This window comes from Gobio gobio, assembly GCF_949357685.1.
Source record: "Gobio gobio genome assembly, chromosome: 1".
Classification (NCBI taxonomy): domain Eukaryota; kingdom Metazoa; phylum Chordata; class Actinopteri; order Cypriniformes; family Gobionidae; genus Gobio; species Gobio gobio.
In genome coordinates this window covers 76,397,366-76,420,816 of record NC_137097.1, presented here as the reverse complement: position 1 = coordinate 76,420,816, position 23,451 = coordinate 76,397,366, and the positions used below count along the sequence as shown (strand labels likewise).

Here is a 23,451-nt window from a genome sequence, read left to right as displayed (position 1 = left end):
GCTGTCTGGGTGGAAGAGGTTGAGAGACGGGGGAGCAATAAATCGAAATCCCTCCAGCGCGAGGACGATCCGTTTAGATCTGCTCTGACGGATAGATCTGAGATAGCCCTGGTGGTTCAGTCCAGGAAGATTTGTCTGTAAGGCTAATGTTTAAACGCAAAGTTACCTGACAAATATTTTTAACGTAAATCTGACTCTCATTTTTCTTCCACTCCAGATATGTGTTTAGTGTTTAGTGAAACTGGGAGAGTGTTTGTAACGTTTGATACTCCAGTTTTTCTGACTATTGCCCTGGTTGCCGATTCAGATTTGCTTGCCACAAAACATTGTATATACATTTGTAAATATTTGTGTAAATACTTTTTGTCTAATTAAGGGAGGTAGGGGGTTTGACGCCAATTAATTTGTACCTCTTTTACACTTTGTTTATGGGAGTTGGGGAAGTTAACTGTATTTTTGTTTTCTTTAATTTAGTTTCTAAAAAGAAGTTTGTTTTGTTTGTTATTTTGGCCTTGTCTGCCCCTGAAGCTAAACCCTTATTGTTAATAAAACACTTGTTATTCGACTTCTCTCTGGTAGTGAGACTCTCTTTCTTTTCCTGTTACGGCTGACCCCTAGCGGTCGTAACATATATAATACATACTGTAAGTTTAAAATAGTGTTTATCTGTAAATCTGTCTTACCTTATATGATGAAACCACTTCACTGATGGGTCTGAATTTGTGATTGTCGTGTTGTTGTGAATCTCTGCACACTAAACACATTTACATTTACATTTACATTTAGTCATTTAGCAGACGCTTTTATCCAAAGCGACTTACAAATGAGAGCCATAGAAGCAACTACACACCGGCTGTTTGTCCTCCAGACAGAAGAGTTTGAGTTTCTCACTGTGTAAACTGCAGAGCTCCTCAGATCCTGATGAACGCCTCTCATTTCTCTCCTTCAGGAACGACTCACACAAGTTTTTTAACACAAGATTACATGGAGGTTCATGTGTTGACAATCTCCTGCAGACGGGACACTCCTGAGTTTCCTTGGTTCTCCAGAACTGTTGAAGACACTCTTTACAGAAACTGTGACTACAGGACAGAACAACAGGATCCTTGAAGATTTCTTGACACACAGGACAAGAAATATCATCTTCAGACAGTGAAGCCATTTTCTCTGTTTGAGATCCAGCAATCTGAACTTTACTTTCACTTTTTGAATAAAGGTTTCAAAAATGAATAACAAAGAGAATCACAAAGATCTGCTGTCTGTTCAGAAACAAATTCGATTTAAAATCCTTCTTGAAAATATTTCCTCTTCTTTCTTCATTGATCGCTGATTGTTTGTGGCTTTTGTCGAGGCAAAGTCAGTGTGGCCGAGAGGAGAAATAAAAGGTGCGTCTCTTCCTGGTAAGTGTTGTAAGAGGGTGGAGTTTCTGATCATGTGAGTGTGTTTGTTCAGTATTTCCCTCACACTGACTGCAGTTTCTTTCTGCTTCAAGTCCTGCTCTATCATCCCTGTCCCACAGAAAGTCTCTTGTCTTAACGCCTGCAGACCAGCGGCTCTTATCAACACCGGTTCTCATGAAGGGTTTTGAGAGCCTTATTAAGAAATGCATCATGGGCACCAACCCAGAGTCATTTGACCCACTACAGTTTGTGTCCAGGACAGACAGATCCACAGAGGATGCAGTTTCATTTACCATTCACAAAATTATAACCCACTTGGAGAATAAGGACAGTTATGCCTGATTACTTTAGTGTACAGTTTGGCATTTAACACTATCATGAGCTCAAGTCTCATCTGCATAACCTCCTGTGCTGTGTAACGGGACACTGAGCTTCCTCACTGGCAGATCCCAACATGTTCACCTCTGAAAACACTCCTCCAGCACCTCATAATCAGTGTTGGGCACGTTACTTTAAAAAAGTCATTAGTTATAGTTACTAGTTACTTCTTACAAATACTAACTGAGTTAGTAACTGAGTTACATCATTATAAAAGCAACTAATTACCAGGGAAAGTAACTACTGTGTTACTTTGTTTTTGTTTTTTTTCAAATGTTCAAATATGTCAAATAACTTGGATGCCCCCAAAATTAAATGAATGAATTGGACACTAAATAGAATACATTATCATTATAAAACATTGTATATTAATGTACACTATTGTAATGTTGCTGTGGGACAATGTGAGAGACACCTACACTGTAAAATCAGGTCTCCAATTGAATTTTTTCTAGTGACTGATCACCTCTAATATTTTTTAGTTGGCTAAATTGAATTTCTGTCAATTAAATTGCATAAATTTACAGAAATTAAATTTGGCCAACTGAAAAATTTAGATGTGATCTAAAATCTTCATTTTTTTTTTTTTTTTTACAGTGTATCAAATTCAATACATCATTGTAAATATTATCAGTAGGCCTACCATAGTGTAAATATAGTGTAAATATTATCAGTACTATACTACTCCTTTGGTAGTGGAGCTTACTTTATCACCTTGGTTTTTAGCCACTCATTTTGTGGCGGCTTGTGATGATGTGAGGCGCTTCATTAGATTAGAATTACTTGCCACCGATGTGGAGAGACTTTTTCTTCCTGGGCATAAGCTGCACGTTACATAAACATTCTGACCTTTCACCTCAATGTGGGAAAAGTAGTGCTTATACTTCCAGTTTTGCGAAAGCTACCTTTGAAGTCGTTGGACTTGCTACCGCTCTGACTCCTCCTGGTCGTTGGTGTGTGTGACTGTGCATATGCATGTGTGTGTTTGTCATAGGTGTGTGTGTGTGTGTGTGTGTGTGTGTGTGTGTGTGTGTGTGTGTGAACTCAACCTATCAACCTCAACCATGTCTCCCACCCACCAATCATCATCATGTTTTGTGTACCACACCACCCACCCCCCAACACGCATGGCATGCACGTATGCCCGCACACACCAACCAACCAGAGAAAAAAAAAGTGTTGCAGGTCCGACTGACAGAGAGCCTGTTCGGATGAAAACCGCTTCAGTGAGCTCAATTAGAATAACGCTGCGTTTTATTCTTAGTAACGCTAACGGCGTTGTAACGGGAGAAACAGTAATTCGTTTGATTACTTGTTACTGAAAAATATAATTCCGTTAGTAACGCCGTTTATCTATAATGCCGTTATTCCCATCACTGCTCATAATGAACACAGGCGTTCATCTATACAGTTTTAAATTGCAATAAAATGTTTGTGGATTAGCAAGAGCCTTCTACATTCATTGATCTCAACAACAAAATGATCATTTCACCACTATAACTGAAATAAAACAATTATTTATTTACATCAAGAATTGAAATAAAAGTGTGTACAATGAATGAGGTTCAGTGAGAAAAATATTATATTTGCTTACTAATAATTAGACACACTTCACTGAAATAATCAGGTAAAAATGTAAGTAGAATCTTAAAATTGTCTCCAATTGTTACAGAAAAAAGAAAAAGAAAATTAATTATTTACTGAACAGTCTGAGGAAAGATGTGTTAATATGTCTTTGTCAGTGTTGCTGTAGTGCTGGATCTCAGTCATGTGATCAGTTGCAGCCCAATCACATAATAAAGATAACGGTAAAGATATAGTTCTAAAAATCATTCTCAATATTAATAGCAGAGTTCACACCACAGCCGTGATATCAGCACAGAGAAACAATATCATTGGAATCACTTTCAGAACGATTTTATCCAGCGGATGAACGATAAAGACATTGACAGCCAATCAGAATCAATCCTGCTGTAACAAGCTCGAGCATCTGAAGAATCAGACAAGGGTGCGCTTAATAACCAGAACAATATTGTGTTATAACAATACTGCTGTTGTGGATGCTAATATAGTTATCATTACAGTTATCTTTATAGTTATTGTTCTTGGTGTGAACAGGTCTTTAGTCATGTGATATGGATTAAATGCTGGAAACATGATCCAGACCTACAGGTGTAACGTTTACTGACTATTGACCGGTAAGATCCGGTAAGAGTCAATACACCAGAAGAATGGAAAGAGTGTGTGAGTGAAGGTGGTTGTGAATGTGTGTAGATGTGTGTTAGTTACAGGATCAGAGAATGACACCGTTCCTCCGTCATAGTCCAGATCAACTCTCACACGATCAAGCTTCTGTTTAACAGGAAAACCAAACGCAGACAGTCCGTACCGCACACACCAGACATCAGTGTTAAAGAAAACACTTCCCTTCCTCTGGTTTGATGATGTAGTTACTCAAAGTCTCCAGTGTCGATTTTCTTTAACCTCCACATCCCAGCAGTGTGTTCCTGAGTTAATACCCTCTGAGCCCAGAACACATGGATAACAGTCAAATCTCTCTGGATTATCAGGAAGCAGTTGTTCATTCTCGATGTCTCTCACACTGATCAGATCATCAGACAGGACGAGACGTGGATGAGCCGTGTTTGGATCCAGAATCACAGCAGCTGATGAGACACAATCAACAGGTGCTTTTATTCTGATCTTCATATAATGATCAATAGTAAACCAATCACAAATGATTATGAATTATGACACTCGTCCTATTGATCATACACATCACACAATTTCCTCTGATCTCATTTTTATTATCATAAAGCTTAAATGTCTCAACTGTACATTGTGATTTTTGTTATGGTGGAGCCGTTGCTTACACATTAAATTTATTTCAGATACTCACACAGCAAAATTAAAGTTAAATCAACACTGCTCAGAGCACATATGGTCCCACTCTACAGAGTGTAAAAGTAAAACTGAAGCAGTGTAAGTTAATGAGACTTACAAGTTAATGAGATAATTAAGTGACGATTGACCATTTGTGATGAACATCTGATGATAATGAGCAGAATCACTGAAGAAAAGAGAAACAAGAAGAAAAGAAAAAAGAAAACACAAGAACTACAACTGACTTCAGCCACAGCCTTAGATGAAATAACAGAAGTTCTTATTGAGAATTAACAGAGGTTTAGATGTTTAATTGAAACCATTATGGTAATCAGTGTTTCCTTTAGTTGGGCAGTTTGACTCTTGGCTTTTTATGCGAGATTGTGGTTTTTGTAACAGTGTTTACTAAAACACATAATTTGTTGCAAGGAAAGCCAGAAATTAAGATGATCAGATGATTTAGTTTTCAGCATCATAAACTAGAATAATTCACAAATATTATCACTGACCAAAAGTGGTTATTTGTTATTAATAGAATATTTTCCCAAACAATATTTTTGTGACACAAATCAGACATTCTGAATTTAGAATTTTTTTGGTTATTATGTGGAAAAAATCTGTAGACACACACAGACATCAAGAATCAGCATATGAATCTCAACAATGGTGACATGCTTCATGCCGCAATGCATTCTGGGAGCCACCATAGTATAAAACTCATGGCTCCCAGCAAATATAAATCACATTCAGTTTATTAATTTGTTTATGTTAAAACTATGTAATCCAAATGGATGGACATTTTATATGAAATTTAAATACATAAATCTTAAGTTTAGACTAAATTTTATAGTGTATGCTATGATGAATAAATCTAAATTTTAACAATAACTATAACATGCTGCGCGAACAAACGCGGAGCTAGTGTGCAAGTGAGCCATTTTATCAGAGCAATATTGTCAACGTCAGCGAGTATTTGCATTAGATTATTATTATTTTCTAATGGCATCAATAAAGCTTACCCGCAATGAAGTGTTGGGTCTTTTATTCACAGACCCTGATTCTGAAGGGGAATATCTGCCTTCAGAAGATGAGTATAGCCCTACACCAAGCACAAACGGTGAATCCTTTGCCCAATGTAGATGATCCTTTGCCCAATGTCAGTGGTGGAAACAATGTTTCCCGGGGTCGGAGTGTTCATCGCGAAGTTAGCAGGTGTGTTAGTGTTGAGGGGAACGAGACGGGAGATTTTTACCGCATTAGCCATGAACAGGGCTTCCGGCAGTATTCTGGCACCGTGCCGGATCTTCTGCGTTTGGCTGCGGAGAAAAATTCTATAAATAAAAAACTGTTGATATCACGTTCGAGTTCATGAGTTCGCCTACCAATGGTTTGAGAGCAACATGCAGAGTCATCTGGCATTGACGTTGACGTCGCCGACGTGCACACACTTCCAGCCAATCAGCGATCAACAGGCAGACGCGCTCATTCATGACTGAATATTCTGCTGAATATTCAAGTGATCGCAATGCTATAGTGGCATAAATATACAGTATCTGCATAAATAAGTTGTATCTGTATTAGAGTAAAGAGTGGGAGAGTGATCCAGCGTGGATTACACCTCTTTATAAACATAACCAACTCTGAGAGCACAGTTGAATGGCTTTAATTGAATGACGAATAAGTGACTATGACTCCTGTCCATCATCGTGTGCACACTGACCAGGACATCTGCAAGTTTTAAACCATAGACTGCTCTGTACTCATCCCCCACAGCTGCTGAAAGAGTTTTGAATCAACGATTATTCAGTTTTGACTGATCGATGCATGACGCATTTTGGCAGTGGTGTGTGAATTAACGTGTGTGAAACAGTGGCTTAGCCATAATTTTATTTTTGAAGGGTCCCATCTAAAAAATAGGGGGCCGCTATATATTATATATATATATATATATATATATAATTCAATAATTTAGCCTACTTAATTTTGTTATAACGGGAAATGATGCGCTCAAAGTGAGAATCATTGTCTGTCCATTATTTTGCGTGACCTTAAAGAAAAATGCCACGTCAATATTGAAAATGTTTGCATCTTAAACCATGAGAGTTATGCCGGTGAGCGTCTTAAACGCCAGTTAATTATTCAAAGTGAAAGTAAAAAACTAACCGTTTATCTGACGCTGCATCAGGCGTGCATATTCTATTAGAGATGACGAGATTTTGATCAAATTTATTTTTTAATATTTCAGTAGTGGCCTATTGTAGGGGAAAAAAATCTATTTTCGTGAATCGAGAAGGGATGTGTGCTTGACAAGCTCACACCTCTGTTTGCCGCTGTGCGCTCAATCCATTATTTTATTTTAAGCAATCAGTAATCTGGGGGCCGGACATGTAAATGAAGGGGCCTCGTGGCTATGGCCCTGGTGTGATATGCCTGCGAATTACATTGTTTTTTCCGATCTCTTATATTTGTACTTTTTGCAAATAAATTGGCTTGTTCTTACTGTTGACATTGAAAATTATGTTTTTCTGAGGGTTTAGTCAATTAATTTCTTGATTGCCGTTTTGACAGTTTCCACCTGGGCATTTTAGTCATATTTGCTCATTCTCTTTAATGTATTTGCCCTGTTTTGATCCAATTTCCTGAGATTTTTTTGTTTGTTTTTCATCAACATTTTTTGGCGCTCTCCAACACACAACGGACTTCCCCCGAACCCCCGTAGAGGGACAGATGTCCACCCAACATAGCTTTACAAAATCCTGTGGGAAAAACTGATCATGATCATTATGAACTTTACTCCAGTCTAGTACAACAATGTTCCTCAAAGTCAGTAAAGTTGATAAAGCCAAATTAAAATGTCATTGAACAAACTAGATTTGGGCTAAGCCCCGAATCTTTAAAATGTCTGGCTCCGCCCCTGGCAGATACATTATTATACTGTTGTTTTTTCTTTTGTTTGCCAAATAACGTATTTGTCCACTCACCCAGCCCCCAACCCCACTGAAAAAGTTCAGGTGCAGGATTTTTATTTGCTTTAACCCCTGCATGAAGCTTTGTCTTCTGACCGTGTGCCTCTCTGCAGTTGCGGCAACAGTATTGTGGTGTAGACTTTGTCTAATGCCACTGGGTATGTTAGACGAGGTCGAAGTATTCATAGGACAGTTAGGGGGCAACGTGGAGGCAGGATGGGGAGTCGCAATGACAATGACAGTAGTCCGAACTGTGCACACTCGGCGCGCGCCTGTCTCGTCATCTCACTCATGATCTTTGCCTTGCCGTGGTGAGTGATCTTTTGAAATAAACAGGTCTTGTCTACTTGTGTTTGTGTGTCATATGAATAATAAATATGTGCCCCATACATGGAATCAGAGTGCCTACTGTATGTAGTAAATGGAAAATCTCTACAGCAAAAGGCCAACCGCTGCATGCATTCGGTTTGTTTCTACCATTTATTAGTAATGATTTACACAGTTTGTTTACTATCTACTATTTACTATTACTATCTGAGCATTCAGTATTGTGCAATATAGCATACAGAAGGTGAGGGACATTTTGGGGGCAAAGAAGTACTGCATTTTATCATTTAAACATGTGACTTTTCATGAAAATTCTATAATCCACGATGGCCACCACCTTATGACATGATAATATGCAAATTAGATGGGAAAATGTAATCCCTACATAAACTTTGGGTCATCCTTAATATTTCTCTAATTTACAGAAAGTCTCTATCTTTAATCACTTTTAAGATACAGCCTTTTGAAATTAAGATGTCAAAATCGAATGTTTTAGGAAAAAACCTCTGGCGCCTAAAGGGTTAATAGATCTGTTTGACATATCGGGGGTCCCTGCTCCATGTCTCTATCACCAGGCCCTGAAAAACGTTGAAGACCTGTCTTAAGAAATATTTAACTTTATAATGACAGGGTTTGAAGTAGGGCTGGGTGATAAAATGATAACGATAATTATCACAAAATTGTTTTCCTCAGTAAAACGATAACAACAGTTCAATAAATGCTTGATATAATGCTTACGGGCTATGTGTAATGCTGCAAATGCGTTTGGCAGACCGGGCTTCTGGGTGTCGCATGCGGTGTTGTTGACAGTCACAGTGGCCGGCAGGCTGACAGGCTTGGAGGATTGGAGCAAGAAAAATGAGCGATAGTGAAGAAAATTCAGCGCTCACGACCAGCTCGGAGGACAAAGATATCGTTGACAAGAAAGGTCACTCAACTTAAGTGGTTTGGAGATATTTTGGCTATTTGCAATCCGATATAAAACAGAGCGACATGCACTGCTTATAGGTTCACCACACGGTAATATAATTATTCAATTATCTTGCTTCTTCGAAGTTCTTCCATATAGCATTGAGCCCAACACAGCGGTGAATCTACATTAGCCTAATATCAGTTCACGCATAGGCTTATCACTTTGTTAGTTGTAGTGGGTGACTTACAACAAGCTAACATTACCAAACTATAATCACTAAAACATCGGCCTTATGGAAAATTCATTTTTTGTCTTTGGTGATTTATTAATAACTCAGAATTGCCTGTATTAAAAGAGAAATAAAATCCTTTCATCCGATGTTTAAAGTGAATAAAATGACTTGAAAGCCCTTACAGGTCTCTCCCAGCCACAGCAGGTGTGTGTGTGTGTGTGTGTGTGTGTGTGTGTGTGTGTGTGTGTGTGTGTGTGTGTGTGTGTGTGTGTGTGTGTGTGTGTGTGTGTGTGTGTGTGTGTGTGTGTGTGTGTGACCAATCCACTGTAAGGCAAGAGAGGGGGGACTCAAAATGTTTCTAAACTTAAAACGCATTTTGTGCCAGTTTGCGTTTTTATTGTTTTACTGCTTACACAATTATTTGAATTAAGTATATATAATTGTATTATTGCTACATAGAGTGTAGAGTAAAAAATGCTGACCACAGTTAAAATATTTCTTTTATTTATTTATTTTATTTGTATTGTCATTATAATTTATTTATAAGGTTTGGCATGCTGACCAGAAAGATTTTTTTATTATTCTATTTTTGTTTATTGACAAACATTATCTTTACAGCACTTTAACTTTGCATTTGCAGTCAGCAGAGCCAAATGCTATATCATTACAGTTCTAGATTTTACTAGAATATATAAAATAAATATCTATATTTATATTCTATTTATATTAATAATATTCTACTATTTAATATTCTCCATTAATATTGATTTTATTAGTAATAAATAAATCTACCTCAGTTTTGATGAATTGTTCACCTGTTAGGGAAGGATTGTCATGTTTTGACAATAAAGGATAGTTTAAAACCACAATTAACTGCCTGTTTTCTAGATCTTTCACTCAGGAGCAAAAATATGCCTTTCAACTTTAAAGAAATAAAGGTTTGACATTTATCGTGCTAATTATCGATATCGACTGATATGGAAAATTATATTGTGATTATTTTTTTGGGCCATATCGCCCAGCCCTAGTTTGAAGTCTTCTGATTGTACTATCCTACTCACAAAGTTATAATATATATTTATAATAATTTAAGGACATTCTTTTCAAGAAGTTTTTAAAATAAGAGATAAAAGAAAATAGTACAACCTTTGGAAGTAAAAAAATATTCTAAAATTTTTCCTCAAGTTACAAAATAAGACGAAATAAGCAATTCGGCTAAATGTTATTCTTAATTTTGTGTATAGTTGATAATATTTATTATATAGCAGAACTAGTATGATCTTCACTTACTACAAACTGAAATAATCAGTACTTATGTGTCATTTAAAACTTGTCCAGCCATGTTTGATTCCCAGTGTGTGTGTGAGAGCTCAGATCTTCTCCAGACTCACTGTTTTGGACGATGTCCTGCATCTTCTTCCAGACTCTGAACGGCAGGTTGCCCAAGTACCGTGGCACATGAATCAAAGCTCCAGAAGCCATCTGTGGATCTGGCTGTGAGATCTGGACTCTGGAAGAACATTCAGGAGTCAGAACTGCAGTGGCTTTGGACCAGAACCAGAGAGACCAGAGACACCAGCAGATCACTCACCTTTCCATTGAGACTGGAAACTCCTGCAGAACAAACACACCATTGATCATCAAGAACTCAATCAATCAATCAATCAATGATGTGAAATCAGACCTTCAGAAAGCAGGCGTCACACAGAGATGTGTGTATTCATCTCCTCCAGCTTCTCCTTCATCATCTGCTTCTTCTGCTCCTCTTCCTCCCTCAGTGCAGTGATTGTAGCTTCTTCTTCATCTCTGAGAAACTGATGAAGCTTCTCAAACTGCTGTTTAATCTGACGCTCTGTGTGCTCAGCTTGAGACTGAAATCACATCACATTCACTTAAATCATCTCAAAGAACTTATTCTGGAGTGAGTGGGGGGATGTGGGTTAGTTAACTACAACTTTAACTTTCTGAAGTACTAGTACTGTAGTAGTAGATGTTCTGTTTCTGTATGTAAAATAGGTCCACTGGAGACGAGCTTGGTGATGAACCCATGTGCAAATCAAATGTGAACAATAAATGAAGGTGACTTGACCATGAGCAGACTTGACCACAACACTCACCAACAGTAGGCTAAAACATCAATACACGACAAAGTAACATGGAAAACAAGAGGCTTTAAAAACATGCACTTGGGGAACACATGACTAAAGCAACCAATGAACATCCAGAACTCATAACAACATGACATGAAAACATAAACAAAACCAACCATGAGATACCCCAACCCTGACGTCTGAGGGCTCTGACGTGGTGGGTGTGGCAGCTGATGGCTCTGGTGTGGTGGCTGGAGGCTCTGGCATGGCGGCCATCTTGACCAGAGGCTCTGGCATGGCGGCCATCTTAGCTGAAGGCTCTTGCTTGGCAGCCATCAGGGCTGAAGTCTCTGGTGTGGTGGCCATCTTGTCCGAAGACAGGTGAAGCAGCCATCTTGTCTGAAGATACAGGCGTAGCAGCCATCTTGTCTGAAGATACAGGCGTAACAGCCATCTTGTCTGAAGATACAGGCATAGCGGCCATCTTGTCTGAAGATACAGGCGTAACGGCCATCTTGTCTGAAAATACAGGCATAGCAGCCATCTTGTCTGAAGATACAGGCGTAGCGGCCATCTTGTCTGAAGATACAGGCGTAGCAGCCATCTTGTCTGAAGATACAGGTGTAACAGCCATCTTGTCTGAAGATACAGGCGAAGCAGCCATCTTGTCTGAAGATACAGGCGTAGCAGCCATCTTGTCTGAAGATACAGGTGTAACAGCCATCTTGTCTGAAGATACAGGCGAAGCAGCCATCTTGTCTGAAGATACAGGCGTAGCAGCCATCTTGTCTGAAGATACAGGCGTAGCAGCCATCTTGTCTGAAGATACAGGCGAAGCAGCCATCTTGTCTGAAGATACAGGCGTAGCAGCCATCTTGTCTGAAGATACAGGCGTAGCAGCCATCTTGTCTGAAGATACAGGTGTAACAGCCATCTTGTCTGAAGATACAGGCGAAGCAGCCATCTTGTCTGAAGATACAGGCGAAGCAGCCATCTTGTCTGAAGATACAGGCGTAGCAGCCATCTTGTCTGAAGATACAGGCGTAGCAGCCATCTTGTCTGAAGAAACAGGCGTAGCGGCCATCTTGTCTGAAGATACAGGCGTAGCGGCCATCTTGGCCAGTGACTTTGGCATGGCAGGCATGACGTGAACAAGCTCTGCTGTGGTGGTCGTGGAATGAACACATCCTGACATGACGGTTGGGGTGTGGAAACATTATCCTCAATAAGACAGTTACCTTGACGGAGGCAAAGTAAGGATTCTGTAACGTAGGTCCACTGGAGGCGAGCTTCGTGATGAACCCATGTGCATTTTATTAAAGGTCCCATGGCATGAAATTTTCATTTTATGAGGTATTTCAACATTAATATGAGTTCCCCTAGCCTGAATATTGTCCCCAAGTGGATAGAAATGTTGATCGGTGTAAACCCGAGTTCTGGCTGTCTCTCTCTGCCTTTGAGAAAATGACAGGCCAGACGAGCCAATCCTGAAGCCTCCTGGTTTGACGTCCAAGCAGGAACGGTTTCCTCCCTTTCCTCCGCCCAGAGAATCTGGCACGCCCATGCAAACGCTCGAGAGATCATTAACGTTACTTGTGAACGAGTGAACTGGCAGTTTCTCAGTGTTTGGATGTACAAATGAAAATAGAAGTCTTTCTTCAGTTCCTTCTGATCTGTGATCATTGATTTCTGATGTGTAGCTAATTATTTATTATTCGTGCACACGCTGCGGCTTCTCTCTCTCCCGACAGAACGGTGTTTTCGTGTTTTCTATCTTGTGAGTCAGTGTTTTGTACGTCCTCGTCGCGTCTATCTGTTCTAAAATGTGCATACAGTCTTTTCTGTTTAACATCAGCAGTAACATCTTTAGAGATAAACCTCACACACGCCGAAGCTCGGCCTTCAACATCCCCGACCCCCAGTACTGCATCTGGCCCACAGCGGAGGCACCAAACGCGGCGTGAGATTAAGCAGAAGGGGGGTAAGCGTGAGGGTATCTGGGCTAGGCTAGCCAGCTTTCCCCACAATAAACTGGATTACATTCGATTACTGCTGTTGTGTCTTTGTTTGCGCTGTGTAAGTTACTCAATGCGCATCACTGACGCTATTCATATGATTGGAACATATCTAGAAATAATGCTTTAATCAAACTTACTAACTCGTTCATCTCGCTGTAATGGTACATTGCATGTGTTACAAAGTTGGTAGAATAATGATGAAGAGGACTCGGTGTGACTGGGACTCGTGTTTATTCAGAACTCTCAGATACAAACACAATAAACTCGCGCTGACAGACAGCGCTCTCATAACTCAGTAGTTACTATAAATAACTTTGTTAGCAATCGCTCCGTCTCCGTGATGTCCTGTTCGCGAACGAATCATTCTTTTGAATCGGTTCTTTTTAGTGAACCGAACCAGTTCACCAAATCGGACTGAATCGTTCTAAACGGTTCGCGTCTCGAGTCAGCGCTGATCCATAATTTACTAACTTTCTGACATGAGTGACAGCCCCTCTGACTAGAAATAAACTAATAACCTGAAGTATATTCTAGTAACTACAACAGTTCACCCTGAACTGAGACATGCTGAGAGAACTGATGAGAAGTGAACACAGGTCCATCTGTCTCTGGCAGACTCGTGCCTGCTCGTGCCTCGTTAAACCACGCCCCCTCCGCTCATTTAAAATGCAAAGATGTCAGCCAATCACAACAGTGGGCATTTTTCCTGAAGTCTCACAGCAGACACGCCTCTTGAAGCAGGGCATTCAGCCACAGGGCAAACAGCAGTATAGAAAAAATGCCTTTTATTTCTAAATTATGACATTTTATGATGTAAAAATCATACTAACAATATAAGTACACCTCAGGAAACACTATAAAATAATAGAAAAATGCCATGCCATGGGACCTTTAAATCAAACATGAACAAAACACAGACTTGCCTGGAACATGAGCAGACTTGACAATGAGCCGATGTGATGCGCAGACTTGGCCATTAACATACTTAACCACAACACTCATCAACAGTAGGTTACAACACGACAAATTAACATGGAAAACAAGAGGCTTAAAAAGGGGAACACATGACTAAGACAACCAATGAACAACCAGAACTCATAACCACACCGATCAGAACATGACACATTCACAAAGGGAAGCACAAAACATGATCACATGAGGGCAAGGGAAGCACAAGCATGACAGTGAGAATATATAACATAAAACAAACCCAAAATCAACCTTGTAGTGTGAAAATACATATTTTCAATCAAATCCTCAGGTAGATGCATAATGTCAGCAGTTCTGTTGTGCTCATGAATATTAATCACATTGTCTGCATAAATAATTAGCTTAAATTGTCTGAATAAAATGAAATAAAATAGTCTAATAGTCTGCAAACTAATTAGCTAAAATGAAAATATGGAATAATATGGAATAATTATCAGACAAATCAATTCAGCTGTTCTAATCAAACTTGTAAACAAGCCAAAAGAATCAATCCTCACCTTGACGTGTTGAACTGTTCTCTCAAACTTTCCTTTAATGTTTTTATTGTGTTGAAGTTTCTCTTTTAATGACTTCAGTGCAGTATTGAGCTTCTAGAATTGAAAGAGAACTATATAAGATACCAGAGATTTCGGTAATATGATATTATATTTAATAACCTTAAATGTTTCATCTGATCTGTAAATGTGTCTTACCTTATATGATGAAGCCACTTCACTGATGGCTCTGAATGTGTGGTTTTCGTGTTGTTGTGAATCTTTGCACATTAAACACACCGGCTGTTTGTCCTCCAGACAGAAGAGTTTGAGTTTCTCACTGTGTAAACTGCAGAGCTCCTCAGATCCTGATGAACGCCACTCATTTCCCTCCTTCAGGAACGACTCGCACAAGTTTTTTAACACAAGATTACATGGAGGATCACCTCTTGAGGATCTTCTCCTGCAGACAGGACACTCCTGAGCTTCCTTGACTCTCCAGAAATGTTGAAGACACTCTTTACAGAAACTGTGACTACAGGACAGAAGAACAGGAGCCTTGAAGATTTCACGGCACACAGGACAAGAAAGCTCTTCTGCAGACACATTTAGTGAAGCCATTTTCACTGTTTGGGCTCCAGCAATGTAAACTTTAATTTCACTTTATACACAATGGTTTCAAAAATTAATAACCACAAGAATCACAAAGATCTGCTGTCTGTTCAGAAAGTAACTTATCAAAAATCCTCATTGGAAGTGTCTCTCTTCATTCTTCATTGATTCTTTTTTTTCTTTTGTTGAAAGAGAAGAGAGTCAGTATGACAGGAGAAATAAGTCAGTCTCTTCCTGGTTAGTTCTGTAAGAGGGTGTGTCATGTGGGTGTGTTTAAACAGGTTAGAACAGGAACATCAGTGTTTCTTCAGCCTTCAGTTTTAAGAAAATGCATTCAAAATCAACCTACATTGAAACTATCAAGTATAATGCAACAAATACACCTTGATACAAACAAATATTGACAGTAAAAAGGAACTTGTGTTTTATTTATTGCACTCCATTTGTTGTTGAGTGTGTTTGAAACTTGTAGAGTTTCTCTAGGGTCTGTCATGAACAAATCTTTGTCAGAATGATTTCTTCACATGCTGATAAACACACGTCTGCTTATTGTGCTGATTGTCAGTGTTTGGAGATGTGGGAAACGTGTGTGTGTGTGTGTGTGGGGGGGGGGGGGACGGATAGAGTAAACAAAACCATCTTGGGTTGCCTGTGTAACCATGTCATTTTCTCTGAATAGGAAACGAGACGCTGCATATCGATGCGCAATGGGAAACGCCCTTGGGCGGTGCTAATTGTCGGAACCCATATAGAATCAGGCCAATTCATTGGCTGATGGCGCAGGGGCACCTCCTCAGTGGTGCTCTTCAGATTTTCTACCGAAGAAGCCAGCAAGAGTAGCTTGGCAGCAAACGCAGCATCTCAACATGGCTTACACAGATAACCCTAGACATTCTGACAATCTCCTTCATAGGTTCACTCAACGCTGCATAGCAATGATGCAATTGGAACAATAAACCACACAAGCCAAGCTAAGCGCTGCCATATCTGGCCCAATAATTTTCTTCTTCTTTTTTTTTTGAGCCAGATCAAACTCAACCAGAATTAAAGTGACCAGTTCATGTGGATAGAACCTTGGAACCAGGGGCCGCATTCAAATCCAGGTTATAAAACTTGATTAAAGTGTGCGGAGAGAACCAACCTGCTGCCACACAAATATCCTCCAAAGGAACTCCTCTAAAAAGAGCCTGGGAAGATGCGATACTCCTAGTAGAGTGAGCTCTAACACCCAGAGGTAAAGAGAGCTTCCGCAGCTCATGAGCCAAAGAAACTATGTCTCTAACCCAATGAGAGATCATTGCGCCATTGGCCAGAGCAGTCCACATACACCTTTAAAGTATAAAAGGTGTTATGCAAAGCAAAGCAAATGGAGTCTCTCCTCATCTGCAGAGGAAAAAGGAGGGGGACAGAAAGAGTGAAGCACGATCACATGAGAGCGAAATGACGTGGACAAAACTCTGGGGACATAACTAGGCATGGATTTAGAAAACAGAGGCCCCTGGGCACAAAATTTTCGAGGCCCCCCAGTACTCGTGACCCAAATTCACACAGCTTAAAAAAATCACATGGGTTTTTCTTTAGTTTAAAACAAAACCACTTTCTCCATTTCTTGTGATGTTATCTGTGACCGCAAAGGAGATTATAAATATCTATAAAACAAAAGACAAAATGGAAACTAATCACAGAACAAAATAAACAGAATTTATTGCAACAAAGCAGATTAAAATCTATGACAATACAGCCTAATAACATAACTAAGAATAACTATAGTCATGTCTAAAGTCACATGTCTACAAAATCGAACTAGCTTCCCACAGTGAACACAATTTTATTTAAAGCTACACTCTGTAACTTTTTTAGTTTATTCTTAGCTAAAAACACTTAGTTCTTTCAAAAATATATGTGCTCATTAATGTATATTTACTTCTTTCAAGTAATAAAGTATTCTCGTAAGTTTATAATATGCCATTGAAAATACATACGGGTGAGGGGTTCGAATGGGGGTCGCCATGTTGCCCCTCCATCTTGAAAGAACATTAGCCAAAGAGGGACATACCCGTAAATTCAAGCTTCGCCTTTCACGTTTTAACACTCGATGGCACCGTGTCGAATGTGAAGAGGGGGATTGCTTGAGACTGCTATATGAAAACCTGAAAGCCTTTTTGAAAGTCTGTTGCTGATGGAGGATCACTCTTATTCTCGAGGATATGTAACAGAGTCACCAAGGAAGCGAAAAAGAGAATTAAGACGGCAACACAACAGGCAAATCAACAAGACAAAGGTGAATATTGGAGCTAGTGATGTCGTACAATATACAGAATAACGATAGCACTGATAAAAGTTACTTTACTAAGATTAGCTTGCATTCGTCTGGGAACCTGATCGCTGATGTTAGCAATGAAATGGTAAATAAATTACGAAAACGTAAAACTACTATTCATTTTACATTAATTTTACATAGATGTCATAACCTACATGTTAACTGACAAATTATAATAGTTTTCTAAAGTAACCTCATCACTTGAAGGAACACTAATGGACGAGGTCGAACTGGAAGCCATGTTAATCTTGGACTAAATTGGCCACCGTAGGAGTTAAAACGAAATCGGAATTGGGAGGAACAGAAACTAATATTTACTGGCTGGTCATATACCTTTTCACCGCTAGATGGTGGAAAATATCACACAGTGTAGCTTTAAGAAAAATATTAAATATCCTTAAGAATTGTGGTAATATTGTATGTAGTTCCTTGACATTACTTAGATTTTGATTTAAAAATCACAGCATCATTTTAAAGAAAGAAATATGAATGATATTCGTGATGTACACTACCGTTCGAAAGTTTGGGGTCAGTACGACTTTTTTAATGCTCTTGAAAGACGGATAGAAAATTTATCCGACTCAAACGAGCGCATACGCATCTTGCCGTTTCAATTCAGCATTTTTTGATGCAATATCCCAAAATGCGCATAAAAATAGGTGGATATAATGTGATTTTAACCACCTTTTTGCACATAATATATTGCACAGCCTACATTCACTATATTTGTTTCCATATCCTTAAATATTGAACATTGATCCTTAAACAACATTGTTTAGAATATCATTGGGCAGGATGTGAAATATTTTTTTTTTTAAATAATAAATACAGATTTTATTGTAAAAATATTTTTATTTCAGTTTTAGTTCTTTTATTAAATCAAGTTAAACTAAATGGAAATGACAAATGACTAGCTGAAATGAAAATATATTTTTTTATTTCAGTTAACATGTTTTCATGTTCTTAGTTTTAGTTTGAACTTATAACCCTAATAATAGCCCTGCAAGTTAGATTATGATTTATTAGTATACTTGAGCCACTAGTTACATAATAGCCTACATAAATAAGCACATTTTTATCTCATAAAATAATTATTTAATCAGCGTAAGGTTCTAAAAATATTAAAAACAACAAAGCGATACTTCTCTGTAGTAGTGAACTGACGGGAAAAGACGAAAGATATAACGTTAGGCAATAGGCTACTTTTAAAATATGTGAAATACGCTCAACTAGAGAACGAGTCCCACATCTATGCATTGATAAGCCTAAAACGCGTATCTGGTCATAAAAATGAACAGTCAACATAAATACAGTAAACGTTACGTTCCTAAAAAGCAACATATCATACCATACGGGGACAGACGGTGAAATGCAGATGCTGGGCTCGCCTCTAGCTAAATCAGGAAAATAACTTATTTAGGTGGGTCGGGTCGGACTCGGGAGATGCAGATGAAAGGCTTCTGCGCCGATTTGGCTATAATCAGGGTTTTTAATAAGGGGAAAAAATAAATTCTGTCATTCACTCGCCCTCATGTCGTTCTAATCCTGTATGAGTTTCTTTTTCTGATGAGCACAGAAGCAGATATTTTGAAGAATGTGTGTAATCAAACAGTTTCTGATCCCCATCACTAACATAGTATAAATAAATTACCATAATAAAGAACAGAAAGGTGTCCAAACTTTTGCCTGTATATTTCCTCCATGAATATTGGCTTGCTGTCAGTGATAGACAGTGTCAGTGATGTTGAGCTGGTGCGTCTCCTCTCCTCTCTCTGGGAAAAGGCTGGCACTGTAAAAAATAAATAAAAAAATCATAAAAAGAAGGTAAATGACTGTCAGCTGCGGGTCTCTGCCGCCATCAGCGGCTTCCGGGGCACCTGTCTCGGTTTCGGTTTCGGTCGGATACTGGCACTTGAACAGGTGTCTGTCAATCCAGCCGGGCTGGGGTTCTCTGTCTTGTCGTGGTGCTGATGCTCAGGTTCAATAAAATCCTCTAAGCTAGCATCACCACCACAGGCGCCGGTGACGCCAGGCTCTTTTGTGGAGATGGTTGGAATATTACTCCTAATTAAATCTTCTCTGCTATCCTTCTCCCTTTTAGCTTTCCGTTTGGTGGCTCCACTGCTCAATCGTTTTTTATCCATGTTGTTTGTTTTTTGTCCTCAACTCTTTTTCACACGGTCTTCTACCGCCTGTCTTGCCGCTGTCAACAGTTTCCGCGGTAAACTGATGCGGACTCATTGTCATCAGACCGAAAAGCTGATCATGATTTTTTTTGTGTGCAAATTAATTATTGTTAACACAAATACACACTCGTTCATTAATTTTAATTTAATCTAATAATAAAAAATAAAAAAAAGGATGAGGCCACAGTTAGTGTGGTCTTGGAGGCCCCCTAGAGGTCGGAGGCCCCCGGGCACCGGCCCAATCGGCCCGGTGGTAAATCTGGCCTTGCGGCAAAATGACGTCATAGGGTGCAATCGAATCGTATTGAGGGAATCAGAAGAACTTGGAATTTTGTTTCTAGCCCTTGTGGTTCAAAAGTTATTAGCATAAACATTAGTGCAAATTTGGACAGCTGGTGGCGCTAGAGGGAATGAGTTGGAGACTCCAAATTTGCTATGGTGACTGTTCAGTCTGTCCTCTATCAGTGTGCCAAATTTCATAACTTTCCCGCAAGCGGTTCTATGGGCTGCCATAGACTCCCAGAGCGGAAGAATAATAATAATTTTTTTTTGGTACGCCAACAGATACAATAGGTGCCTACGCACATTCTGTGCTTGGCCCCTAATAATTTGGAATGTTTAGATTTGGAATATTTAAATAAAAACAATAATTCATATGATGGTTGAACACATTTAACTAAGAACAATAATTCATATGATGGTTGAACACATTTAACTAAGAACAATAATTCATATGATGGTTGAACACATTTAACTAAGAACAATAATTCATATGAGATGAATTGACTCTCCATATGACTGAAGTTGGTGAAAGTCACTTTCCCTGCGGCAGCCTCTGATTGGTCTCCGTGATTGTGTTGGTTGAGCTGCTTGTTGTTCGCAATATTGGCATTGACAAATTTATCCAGCGATCCTCTCAGTGACTTCTGAAATTCTTCTTTCTTTTTATTTCTTTTCCTTTTCTCACCACCGACTCGTGTTTACGGAATCGGTCGGCCGCGACCACGCAGAACGTCATATCGAAATTTGAAAAATAACAATAATAATTTGCTGATTTTTTTTTTTTCACGTGGCCTTGATTATGCATTATTGAGAGATAGTAGGAATTGTATTTATTATCGATGTTGGGTGGAAAAACTGTAAGAAAAAAATAGACAAACTTAAAAAAATGCAGGCCAGGCGCGAGGCCCTCTAGAGGCGCGAGGCCCTGTGCGGTCGCACACTTGGCACAACCCTTGCGATCAAGCTTGTCATAAAAAGTAAAGGAGCTTTGGAAAGAGTGATCTGAGCACACTGTCATGTTCACTCGTTCCGCAGAGAGGACAGGAAACCACCATCCTTGGGCTCTGAAGAATTATGGGCAAACCAGGATTTTGGATCCACTGTGAAGTTTTTGTATGTATTTGTATGTCAGTAAGTTGATCATTAATATTAATGTTTAATCAAACAAATTAATATTCATTTGTGTGTGTGTGTATGTTTCTTCCCCCCTCATGATCCAGAAGTTTTGGGAATGGAAATCTGCCACATATAAAACATATTTGGAAAATACAAAGCTAACAGTAAATGGCACAATTTGTTATTTTGTTCTGAGGTGAAATCATAACCTCATCATGATATTAGTAACCCTAACTTACAAGAGAAATGACATTTTTAGTTTTTCAATTCCTCCTGGGGCTCTGAAGAATTTGTTTACATAAATTTACATCTGAATAATACAAGTTTGAGAATCAATAGTGAATCTGTGACAATCTTGTAAATGTAAATGTATCAGTTTTGTATTTTTTAAAAATGTGATGAAACTGTTCCACTGTTATCTGTGTTTGAAATGTTTTATGTATTGTATTGTTTTACAGACTGTATTTTGTCTTCCAAAATAAAACTGTAAATTTAACACTTTATTGAATGTTTTTTTATTGTAATAATCTGTAAAATAACAGTTTTTCTGCAGAATGTTTAGTACAGTCACTTTATTGAAGGTGTTTGATCATAATCTAGGAAAAATCAGTAAAATAACAGTTTAACACTGAATAAAAAATGATAAATGACTGGCAGCAAAGGCTGCCAAACAAAAAACGTAAAATTAAAGTAAAATTTCTTAAAGCTCCACTGTGTGATATTTTCCCCCATCTAGTGCTGAAAAGGTATATGACCAGCCAGTAAATATTAGTTTCTGTTCCTCCCAATTCCGATTTTGTTTTAACTCCTACGGTGGCCGATTTAGTCCAAGATTAACATTTGCTTCCAGTTCGACCTCGTCCATTAGTGTTCCTTCAAGTGATGAGGTTACTTTAGAAAACTATTATAAACTTACGAGAATACTTTATTACTTGAAAGAAGTAAATATACATTAATGAGCACATATATGTTTGTATATATTAAGTGTTTTTAGCTAAGAATAAACTAAAAAAGTTACACAGTGTAGCTTTAAATTTAAACAAGGAAAATAATCTGTAAAATAACTGTTTTTCACTAAAACTTTTAATGTAAATTTCTGTAAAATTATTGTTTTTGCACTTTATCAGAATTAAGATATTTTACTTTAATTTTAAGGGTTTTGTTTGGCAGCCGCAGCTGACAGTCATTTACCTTCTTTTTACCATTTTTTTTTATTTTTTTTACAGTGAACACATCCGGCCTTTCCCAGAGAGAGGAGAGGAGACGCACCAGCTCAACATCACTGACACTGTCTATCACTGACAGCCAATATTCATGGAGGAAATATACAGGCAAAAGTTTGGACACCTTTTTGTTCTTTCTTATGGTAATTTATTCATACTATGTTAGTGATGGGGATCAGAAACTGTTTGATTACACACATTCTTCAAAATATCTGCTTCTGTGCTCATCAGAAGAAAGAAACTCATACAGGATTAGAACGACATGAGGGCGAGTGAATGACGACAGAATTATCATCTGTGGGTGAACTGTCCCTTTAAGAACATTTCTGAGAAGATTTACACACACACACATAGATCAGTGTAAAAGATGAAATCAGCTCGATCCAGACCTACAGGTGTAACGTTTACTGACTATTGACCGGTAAGATCCTCAGAGAGTCAATACACCAGAAGAATGGAAAGAGTGTGTGAGTGAAGGTGGTTGTGAATGTGTGTAGATGTGTGTTAGTTACAGGATCAGAGAATGACACCGTTCCTCCGTCATAGTCCAGATCAACTCTCACACGCTCAAGCTTCTGTTCAACAGGAAAACCAAACTTTTTAAGATTTTTTTTTTTAAAACCAGACACAGACAGTCTGTACTCCACACTCCAGACATCAGCTTTAAAGAAATCAAGTCCCTTCCTCTGGTTTGATGCTGTAGTTACTCCAAGACTCCAGTCTGAACTCTCTTTAACCTCCACATCCCAGCGGTGTGTTCCTGAGTTAAAACCCTCTGAACCCAGAACACACTTATAGATGTCAAATCTCTCTGGATTATCAGGAAGAGGCTGTTTGTCCCAGATGTTTCTCACACTGGTCAGATCATCAGACAGGGCGAGTTGTGGATTTGCCGTGTTTGGATCCAGAATCACAGGAGCTGATGAGACACAATCAACAGCTGCTTTTATTCTGATCTTCATATAATGATCAAGAGTGAACCAATCACAGATGATTATGAATTATGACACTCGTCCTGATCAAACACATCAGACATTTTCCT

The 23,451-nt window shown here is 38.7% G+C and overlaps 2 protein-coding genes and 1 pseudogene across 5 annotated transcripts in view; all 3 read right to left on the bottom strand.

The window, feature by feature from the left end:
- The window catches only part of LOC307125461 (nuclear factor 7, ovary-like), a 34,277-nt gene extending 32,998 nt beyond the window's left edge, over positions 1-1,279 (bottom strand). Inside the window, exons 1-2 of the mRNA XM_079815310.1 lie at positions 844-1,279; positions 684-754 (exon numbers count right to left, since the gene is read on the bottom strand). Coding sequence (XP_079671436.1) covers positions 684-754; positions 844-1,162 — 390 coding nt within the window. The 5' untranslated portion in view covers positions 1,163-1,279. The remainder of the gene's footprint in view (positions 1-683; positions 755-843) is intronic.
- A 1,997-nt stretch (positions 1,280-3,276) lies between these two features.
- Positions 3,277-15,535, bottom strand: LOC307125206 (E3 ubiquitin-protein ligase TRIM35-like). Of its 3 annotated transcripts, XM_079814900.1 has the most exons (6): positions 14,890-15,535; positions 14,695-14,787; positions 10,784-10,970; positions 10,691-10,713; positions 10,491-10,609; positions 3,277-4,444 (listed from the first exon to the last, which is right to left on the bottom strand). In XM_079814900.1, the coding sequence occupies exons 1-3, from the start codon at positions 15,289-15,291 to the stop codon at positions 10,800-10,802; spliced, it is 666 nt and encodes a 221-aa protein (XP_079671026.1). In that variant the 5' UTR covers positions 15,292-15,535; the 3' UTR covers positions 3,277-4,444; positions 10,491-10,609; positions 10,691-10,713; positions 10,784-10,799. The 3 variants fall into 3 exon arrangements, with proteins under 3 accessions (XP_079671026.1, XP_079671025.1, XP_079671024.1); XM_079814899.1 differs by lacking the exons at positions 14,695-14,787; positions 14,890-15,535 and adding an exon at positions 11,366-12,511; XM_079814898.1 differs by lacking the exons at positions 14,695-14,787; positions 14,890-15,535 and having other exon boundaries at positions 10,784-12,511.
- A 7,278-nt stretch (positions 15,536-22,813) lies between these two features.
- The window catches only part of LOC307135856 (nuclear factor 7, brain-like), a 43,042-nt pseudogene continuing 42,404 nt past the window's right edge, over positions 22,814-23,451 (bottom strand). Inside the window, exon 11 of the transcript in view lies at positions 22,814-23,328. The product of the transcript in view is annotated as a nuclear factor 7, brain-like (transcript). The remainder of the gene's footprint in view (positions 23,329-23,451) is intronic.

Bases quoted from the DNA above. Each gene is read 5' to 3' on its own strand.
- LOC307125206 (XM_079814898.1), bottom strand. From the start codon at position 12,384: ATGTCAGGATGTGTTCATTCCACGACCACCACAGCAGAGCTTGTTCAC.